General features: G+C 66.9%; 2 protein-coding genes across 2 annotated transcripts; both read left to right on the top strand.

Moving 5' to 3' along the window:
* The first annotated feature begins 33 nt into the window (after positions 1–33).
* UBTD1 (ubiquitin domain containing 1) lies at positions 34–5,092 on the top strand. The gene is made up of 3 exons (XM_054206733.1): positions 34–195; positions 3,830–4,057; positions 4,288–5,092. The coding sequence occupies exons 1-3, from the start codon at positions 129–131 to the stop codon at positions 4,671–4,673; spliced, it is 681 nt and encodes a 226-aa protein (XP_054062708.1). The 5' UTR covers positions 34–128; the 3' UTR covers positions 4,674–5,092.
* Positions 5,093–5,255: 163 nt separating this feature from the next.
* ANKRD2 (ankyrin repeat domain 2) lies at positions 5,256–9,011 on the top strand. The gene is made up of 9 exons (XM_054206732.1): positions 5,256–6,514; positions 6,903–7,016; positions 7,101–7,262; positions 7,450–7,557; positions 7,695–7,793; positions 8,023–8,121; positions 8,259–8,357; positions 8,608–8,706; positions 8,795–9,011. The coding sequence occupies exons 1-9, from the start codon at positions 6,443–6,445 to the stop codon at positions 8,897–8,899; spliced, it is 957 nt and encodes a 318-aa protein (XP_054062707.1). The 5' UTR covers positions 5,256–6,442; the 3' UTR covers positions 8,900–9,011.
* Positions 9,012–9,075: the final 64 nt, after the last annotated feature.

The following is a 9,075-nucleotide window of genomic DNA, read 5'->3' as shown; positions in this document are numbered from 1 at the left end:
GCGGCGGGGCGGCCCCGGCGCTCAGTGCCGGGCGGGGCGGCTGCACGGCGCCGGGCCCCCGCGGTCGGGCGCAGCGCGGAGCCGGCCCGGCCCCATGCCGAGCGCCGTCGCTGCCGTTAAGCCCCGCCATGGGCGGCTGCGTGGGGCGGCAGCGCCGGGAACGGCCCGCCGCCGGGAACACCCGCAAACGAGCAGGTGAGCGGGGCCGGGGCCGTCCTGCCTGGGCGCCCCCGGGATCGCTGGCACCGGGGCGGGGGGGAAGTTCCGTGCCCCCATGGGGATGGTGGACGGGGGGGAAACGTGGGCGCGGGGGTGGGGTCTGTCCCGTACACACCCCCGGTAGCCGTTCTGTGCCCGTGGGGTTCCCCGGGCACCGGGGGTTTCGGTCCGGCAGCGGGCAGGCACCGCGGCGCCCCGGGGGGTTTGCAGGGTCAGGGCCGGGGGGCACGGAGCGTCCTGCCCGGTCCCGCCGGTCCCCGGCTTCTCCCGGGGATGGGGGGGCTGCAGGGTGGGGGGTGGCCCCGGTTTGTGCTTGGTGTCCCCCTGCCTGCCCCGTACACCGGGGCGCTGCCGACGGGCACAACCCCGGCCCCGCTTCCCTGGGGCTTCGAGAGGTGCCGGGGACCGGGCAGGAGGGACTACACCGGTCTGGAGGGGGCGGCTGGAGCAGCCCCGCTGCTCCCCGGGGTTACCTGGAGCCGAATATCCGGGTGCCGTGAAGCGCCTCCCCGGGATGCTGCCCCGGAGGGTCCCGGAGGCCACGGGGATGGGCACGGCTACCTGCCGGCGGAGGGGACGTGGGCCGGCGGGGTGAATCACGCCTGCCTTCCTCTTGCCCGCCTCCCCGGCCGGTGCAATCGCAGCCGGTAATTACCGTGTTTATGGCAAAACGGTGGTAGGCGGCAGGAGAGGAGGAGCAGGAAGCATGTGCCCGGGAACGGGGCGCCCCGGCCCTCGCCCGCAGCTGACATGCGGGAGGGAGGGAGGGAGGAAGATTTTCCCGTGAGATGGTGCCCGCTGCTCTGGCAATATGTGTGGGGTGCCATGGCTGCTGGCTCGGATTGGGGTGATGGCCCCCCCCGTGGAGCCGGCAGCCCCCCAGTCCCCTGTCCCAGCATGGTTTGGCACCCAGGGGTGCAGATGCCACCACATCCTGGGGTCTCCAGCCGTTGCTTTGTACCTCAGGGCTGCTGTGGCTGCGGGGGTCAGATCCCAAGATCTGGATCCGTGTACTCCTCTCCTGTGCCAGGCAACAGCTGTCCACAGAGCCTGCGTCTCCATTGCTGCTACTCGCTCCCTGCCGGGCTCTCCTGGGATGGGCCATGGTCCCTTCCTGGTGCCCCTGTGTCTGCAGCAGCTGCAGCTTTCTTGCAGCATATCCCTTCCTGGGGGAGCGATGCCGTCCCCAGTGCCGGGGTGCTCAGACTGGCTCCTGTCCTCGCTTGTGTGGTGCCACCAGCCCACGGGAGCTGCTCGGCAGGTGGTGGAGGATGAAGCAAGGCTGCAGCTGCCCTCGCTCGCAGTGCGGGGACACAGCCCCGGGCCGGCAGGTCCCAGCACGCGAGGACCTGCCGTCGGTGGGGAGGGTGCTCTGACTGCTCACCTCGGCTGCTGCAGGGCCCTGCCAAGGAGCCCTCCTGCCCTGGCTGGGGCTTGCTCCAGAGGGGTCCTGCCAGGGCTCCCTGCAGCATTTTCCCTGAGGTGGCCAACCTGCAGCAGCAGGAGGAGCAGGGGATGCTGGTGGCACGCAGCATCCCAGCCCTGCCTGGGCCAGGAGGGGACCAGCTGGCACCACTGGAAGCAGTGCCATGTGCCATCTGGCTGGCATCTCCTCTGGGTCCAAGCTGACCTCCAGGACCTGCCGGCTGGGGCTGCCCGAGGCTCTGGCCGGGGCAGAATATCCCCTGGGGCACAGCCTCCTGCCTGGGGGTCCCCGCTCTGGGGCACCGCGGAGGGGGGTCTGAGCCGCAGGCAGGGTGCTGCAGGCACAGGGCAGGAGGCAGGCAGGCTGCCAGCGGATCCTGTTGGCTCGAGTCTGGGTGCAGTGAGTGGCCGGACCTGTCCGGTGATGCTGCTGTGGAGAGTTGCACAAGGGGCCAGGAAGAGAGAGCGGCAGGAGGTGATTAGAGGCTGCAGGGCCTGGCTGGGCGGCAGCAATAAATAGACAAGGCTTAAGTTCCTGCCTACCTGGGCAAGGCTGCTGGGCACGCCTGCCTGCACGGGCAGCCGCAGCCTGTCCCCGCTCCCTGCTGTGGCCGAGCCCTGCGGCTCCGATCCTGCTGCCTCCCCTGGGTCGGCCTCTTCCCTTTGCCGCCAGCGAAGCTGGCAGTCCCGCCGTGTATGACTGTCTCGGCTGCTAGGATGCATGCCCCGGCCTGGTGGCCACAGCAGTGTGAAGATGTGGTCCCAGCTGTGTCCTTCAGGCTGGCCGTGACCACTGCTCTGCCGCCCTCCTGGGGCAGGTGCCGCCTCCGACCTTGCTCTGTCCTGCGGTGCTGCAAATCCCTCCTGCCCGGCACCGTGACTGCTGAATCGGCAGTGCTGGCCGCGACCGGCTGCCCTCGCTCCTCCGGGGATGCGGGCAGGATGCTGTCCATCAGGGATGCTCAGCATCCAGCTGATGCTGAGCTCTTGTGCCCCACGGGGACCCCTGGGGTGGGTGCCATGTGTTGTATCCAGCTCTGGGATGGGTGCTTGCTGGGAAAGCAGGTGCTGTGCTGGCTCCAGTGGTTTGGGACAGGGTGGGACAGGGCTGGTACAAAATAAAGGTTATGTAGTGCCTCATGTCACCACACACTTGCCCAGGAAAAGCTACCTGGGGAACGTGGCTCAGCCCGTAGCTGGCGGTGGTGGCTGTCCCCAGCGGCTGGGGTGTGTGGCATCGCCTTGCCTGGCAGGTCCCTGTGCGGGCACAGGCGTCCTTCCTGCCCGGCTGGGGCTCTGCATCCCCCATGTCCCGTCCCCGCAGGAAGGGTGCCGGCCGGCTGCCCCCAGGAGAGGGGTGGCAGGAAGGAGCTGTTGTCGCTCATTGTCCCCTGCTCAGCTGGGAGTGACAACAGCTCCTTCCTGCCCCACGCTTCCTGCCCAGCCGTGGGGCTGACAGGATGGGGCTGTTCCCACGGGGCTGCAGCCTGGTGTGGGGAGGGCAGGGTGACACGGGGCTGGTGTGGGGTGTGGCCAAGACCCCTGCCGCTGTGCTCTGGGCAGTGCTGGCTGCTGGGGGGACCTGGGGACGCAGCTGAGAGCTGTTTCATGGAGAGCCTGCTCAGTTCGGCCCCCCACCCTGGTGGTGCCCTCTGCCCCCCTGATGCCATGGATGCTGTGTGCCTGCCATCTTGTCCGCAGCTGGTCCCTGCCACGTTGGGGTGGGCAGAGAGGATGGAGAAGTCCTGCTCCCTGCCCTGCCAAGGCTGTGGCTCAGCTCCTGTAATCCCCTTCCCACTCCGACTCACCAGCTTATTTCCTGGCTAATTCCCCAAGCTATAAATACTGCTCTGCCTCAAAGGGCCCCGAGGCCCTGCGGCCACCCCGTGGGGCAGGGGCTGGTCCCCTTACCATGGGGGCAAGAGCCTGTGTCCCTCTTGGAGGCAAGGGATGCCACTTGGGAGGGCAGCTGCTATGGGGCCAGTAGGACCTTGGGCAGGGCTAGCTTTAGCTGAGTCCCCCCCTGGCTGTGTTGGGGACTGTCCTGTGCTGGGCAGGGTGGTCCCTCGGACACGGCTGCACATGGTGCGAGGGGTCCCCAGGAGCCCATGGGGATGGGGAGATGGGGGGCTTGGGGCACAAGGGGGAGCCCCATCCCTCGGCTGAGCATCTTCCCCCTCCCCAGGCCGCAATGAGCCCCTGAAGAAGGAGCGTCCCAAGTGGAAGAGCGACTACCCCATGACGGACGGGCAGCTACGCAGCAAGCGGGATGAGTTTTGGGACACGGCGCCTGCCTTTGAGGGCCGCAAGGAGATCTGGGATGCCCTGAAGGCAGCTGCCTATGCCGTGGAGGCCAACGACCACAGCCTGGCCCAGGCCATCCTTGATGGAGCCAGCATCACCCTGCCCCACGGTGAGAGACGGCACTGGGGGTGCAGGTGGGGTGGGTGCTGAGTGCCCCATATCTGGGCACATGGGGGCCCCAGGTTGGAGGGGAGAGGGGTTCCCAGCTGCCATCCACACAGCTCAGCCCAGCCAAGGACGGCAAGGCAGGCACTGCCTCATTGCCTGCGGGTGTCCCTGTCCCCATTTGGGCGGTCCATGGGGATGCCCACCCACAGCATCTCACCCTGCCATCCCCAGGGTCCCTGACGGAGTGCTACGATGAGCTGGGCAACCGGTACCAGCTGCCCGTCTACTGCCTGGCACCTCCCGTCAACCTGATCCTGGAGCGGAGTGAGGAGGAGGCAGCGGAGCCGGCCGAGCCCCTGCCCAATGCCCGGCGGGAGTTCGCCCTCAAGGTGCGGCTCTCCACCGGCAAGGACCTGCGGCTCAGCGCCAGCATGGGCGACACCATTGGGCAGCTGAAGAAGCAGCTGCAGGCACAGGAGGGCATCGACCTGGCCTGGCAGCGCTGGTTCTTCTCAGGCAAGCTGCTCACTGACCGCACGCGGCTGCAGGAGACCAAGATCCAGAAGGATTTTGTCGTGCAAGTGATCGTCAACCAGCCCCTGCCACCAAGGAACTGAGCCCCCCCACACTGGTTGCGGGGAGAGGGCAGGGGGCTGGGGGCAGTGGCACCTCTGGGGATGCACCAAGCTGTGTCCCAGCTCTGCCAGAGTAGGGGCAGCCCCTGCTCCCCCCCAGGCTGCCCCCCACCTGGGTGACCCCGCAGAAAAGGCTTTGTGGGGCTGTGCTGGTGCGGTGGCCCTTCTCGGCTGGGGGCACAGGCAGGCGCTGTGTTTGCTGCAGGAGGTTTGAGACCAAATGTCCCTGGGGGGGGTTGGCACAGCTGGGGCCCCGCTGCCAGGCTGTGCCTGCGGGGAGAGGCCATGACCCGCTGGGCTCCGGCTCCCCCTGGCCAGGAGGCCCCGGGGTGCTGGGCTGGGTGGAGATGTCTCCCCTCTGTACATAGTCTGTATTTATCAATAAAGCCTTTTCATCCTTCCTCTGTCCCTGAGGCAGGCTGGGGGGGCTGTCACCCGCAGCCACGGGAGGTCCCTGTGCCTGTCCTACATCTGCTCCCATGTCAGGATGAGCACAGGGTGGCCGGGGAGAGTCTGGTGTCACCCTGACCCTATCCCCCCATCCCCGGCTCTTTCCCTGCCTGGACCCTTCCCCAGCGCTGCTGGCATCATCCCATTGCAATCCTGCCTGCTCGCTGGCGTGGGGCCACCGCCTGCCTTTCCCAGTGCTCCCCTCTGGAGGTTTCAGCCTGTGCCTGACCTGGGGCCAGACAGGACAGTCTACGTAGAGGGATGGTCCCAAGACCACCTTTGCAGCTGCCATTGCCTGTCTGGGTGAAAACAGCGCCTTTCCACAGATGGAGGCTGTGGCACCAGTGGGACAGGGCACCCAAGGGTATTGCTGGGAACTGTCCGGGAGGGTGACAGTGACGTGTCACCATCTGTCCTCCCCCCAGGTCCTGTGCCGGCAGCCGGTGCCCAGCGCATTAACTGTCCCGGCACAGGGAAGTACCGGCCTCATCTTACAAAGGGGGAGAGCAAAGCCCAGGGGGGCTGAACGATGTCCTGCTGCCGGGAATAGCTGCTGTCTCTGCCCTCCGGCCCCTCGTGAGGCCAGGCAGGCTGCCTGTGTGCGGCGGGGGAGGCCAGGCAGCCAGTGGAACCCTGGCAGGGCTGCTGGGGATGCTCCACACCTGAGGTCATCCTCCAAAGTGTCGTGGAGGGGCCACGGCTCCTGGCATCACGTGCTATCTGCTGCTGGCTGAGAGGTTTGGGGGGCCCCATCGCCTCCCTTCGTGGTGGGCAGCAACACAACCCCCCCACCACCCAGGTGTCAGGGAGCCACGGGTGATGCTAGTGGGTGTTGCAGCATCTGATCGCACGGGGATGGGGTGACGGGAGCCGTGGAGAGCATCCCAGCCACCCAGGGTGGGTGGCACAGGACCCATGGGCTGACCCCATACTGCGTCCCCACTCCATCAGGCCTCTCTGGACTGGCTGCTGTGGGCATTCCAGCTCCCCGTGCCGAACACAGGGGTCCTGGGCAAGCCTGGGGGGGAGCCATGGGTCTCTTTAAGAGGGTGCAGGGCAGTGGAGATGAGCCAGGGCCACCAGAAAGCAGGAGGGTGAGCTCATGGCAAAGCTGCCCCAGTCATGTGGAGCAGCCACAGCTGTTGGTGCCCTTGGGCTGCCGGACGGAGGGGCCGGCAGCATAAAGCCCCACGGCCAGCAGAGCCGTCGGCAGCGCCGGGAGCCAGGGCTGGGTGCTCCCTGACAGTGTGGTGGGGAGGAGAGGCTGCATCCTGCACGGGGCTGTGCACTGCGGGGCAGACATGGAGCTGGATGTACAACGGGCCAAGGAGCTCATCGAGCAAAAGCTGGCAGAGGAGGAGGAAGAGGAGAAGGTGGGTCTGTAGAGCAGGGCGACCTGCCCGGGCTGCAGTGGGGACCTCCCTGGCACTGTGTCCATCCTTAGGGACTCAGATGTGAGGATGCTGGCACCAACCCTGCTATCCTGGGGGATGCAGCTAAGTGGCCAAGGGCTCTCAGGGGCATCAGGTTCCCAACCCATGAGCTCTTGCCCGAGGCAGAGCTGAGCAGCAGGCAGGTGCCCAGCTTGCCAAATAGGGCAGGTGGGCAAGTGCAAGCCCAAGGGCTGTTGGGCATCTCGCAGACCTCAGCAGTGAGCTGTGAGCTGTCCCCAGAGCCACCTCTACCAGTGGGCTGGGGACAGAGGTGGTGGGGCTGCTCTGTGCCCAGCTGGGACGATGCAGCCCCGCCGTGCCCATGCAGCGACTGAAAGGGGATGGCGCACGGGAGCCGCTGGCCGTGGAGCGGATGAGCACGCCTGAGCTGGAGGAGGAGAAACACCGTGGTCCCAGGAATCGGGGTCTTGAGGCTGTCAAGGTGAGGGGGGGTCGGGGTGCAGGGGGGCCGGGGGGGTTGGCTGGGCACAGAGAAGGCAAATGGAGTGCTGCATGTCCCCCGCAGGGCCAGGAGCGGGTGCGGAAGAGCTCGGTGGACCTGCGGCGGGAGATCATTGATGTGGGGAGCATCCAGCGCCTCATTGAGCTCCGCAAGCAGCGCCGGCAGCGCCGGGAGGAACGGGCAGCCACCCCCGAGCCCCCCGCACCACCTGAGCCTCTGGAGATTGTATGTCAGGGGGTCCTGGGGTGCAGGAGGGGGGCTGCTGGGACAGAGGCTGGAGCCCCCACGGGCCAGACCCTGGGTCACCCTACCAGCTGGGGAGGTCCCTGGAGAAGCAGGGCAGGGGACCCCTGTGTCGTCCCCTCTCCTGCACCCCTGCGATGCCCCAGCCCTGAGCCTGTCCCACCACCAGGAGGGTCCTGTGGAGCCAGAGACTTTCCTGCGAGCCGCCGTCCAGGGCAAGATGCACATCATCGAGAAGTTTCTGGCGGATGGTGGCCCCCCCGACACATGTGATGAGGTAGAGTCCCCCACGGCTGTGTGCTGTCCCCCACCTGCCTCTGCCCGCTGGTGTTGGATGGCCCTCACGGGACAGGATACAGCCAGGCTGGGAAGGGGGAATGGATCCGGCCACCAACAAGGCGCCTCATCCCCCAGTTCCACCGCACGGCCCTGCACCGCTCCTCGCTGGAGGGACACGTGGACATCCTGCAGAAGCTGCTGGACAGTGGGGCCACTGTCGACTTCAGGGACCGGGTGAGGCCAGATCCTGCCCCCAGCTCCATGCCAGCCTGAGCCTCTGGGCATGGCAGAGCTGGAGCAACAGCAGTGTTGGGGTTCCTGCAGCGAAGCAGTGCTGTCCCCACTGCTGAGGTGGCCGCCGGCAGGGCTTTGCCGGCTCAGACTGGGCACAGGCACCAGTTGGGATGGGGAATGGACGTGGGGTGGGGGTGTCCCCTGCAGTGACGCGGCTTTGTGCACACAGCTGGACTGCACCGCCGTGCACTGGGCCTGCCGGGGAGGGCACCTGGATGCTGTCAAGCTGCTGCAGGACCGTGGAGCAGACCTCAACCTGAAGGACAAGGTGTGCAGGGCAGAGCCTAGGGACACAGGGCTGTGCCAGGGGCACAGGAATGCCCTGGGGAGCCAGGGCTGGCCCTGCGTTGGGTTAGCAGGGGTGAGTGCTGATTCCCTCTGGTGTCCATCTCCTCTCCCTCAAAGCTGCTCAGCACCCCCCTCCATGTGGCAACCCGGACCGGGCACCCTGACATCGTGGAGCACCTCATCCACTGTGGGGTGGACATCAACTCCCCAGACAGGGTGAGTGCCACGGCCACGCAGACAGCACTGGGAGGGCAACACCGATCGCCCCTCCCCTGGCTGATTCCTCTGGGGGTTTCCAGCACCCGCAGCGGGTCATGTCCCTGCCCTGGGGTGCCAGCAGTTGCAGCCAGGGCTGGGGTGGGCACTGTTCCTCTTGTCCCCATGGGAAGGTGGGCTTCCCAGCTGGGGAGTGGTGCTGGGGACAGGTAGGGGTTCCCTGTTCCCAGCCAGGCTGTGTCTCTCGCAGGAAGGCGACACGGCGCTGCATGACGCCACACGGCTCAGCCGCTATAAGATCATCAAAATGTTGATCCTGCATGGGGCCGACATGATGGCCAAGAACCAGGTGAATGGCGGGGCCAGCACAGGGGCCGTTTGCTGCCCCATCATGTCACACCACCCCGGTCCCAGCCCCTCTCTGCCTGCTCTTGCAGGCTGGCAAGACCCCGACGGACCTGGTGCAGCAGTGGCAGGTGGACACGCGCCAGGCACTGGAGACCAAGGAGCAGCCGCAGAGGGAGATGGAGGTCCCTGCATGATGGTGCCAGGCGGGGACCAGGGACTGGACTCGGCTCCAAGGAGTGGGATCCAGCCGAGACTTTTCCATGTCAATAAAAGCTATCAAAGAGCAGTGTTTGGCTCCAGGGGGCTGCGGGGCTGGGTAGCCTGCGATGGTGCTGGGGGAGATGAGTTAGCCAGCAGCACAGACATTCCC

The sequence above is a fragment of the Rissa tridactyla genome, chromosome 6 (genome assembly GCF_028500815.1).
Source record: "Rissa tridactyla isolate bRisTri1 chromosome 6, bRisTri1.patW.cur.20221130, whole genome shotgun sequence".
Lineage (NCBI taxonomy): Eukaryota > Metazoa > Chordata > Aves > Charadriiformes > Laridae > Rissa > Rissa tridactyla.
The sequence above is the reverse complement of the archived record's forward strand: the minus strand, read 5'-3'. Positions and strand labels throughout refer to the sequence as shown.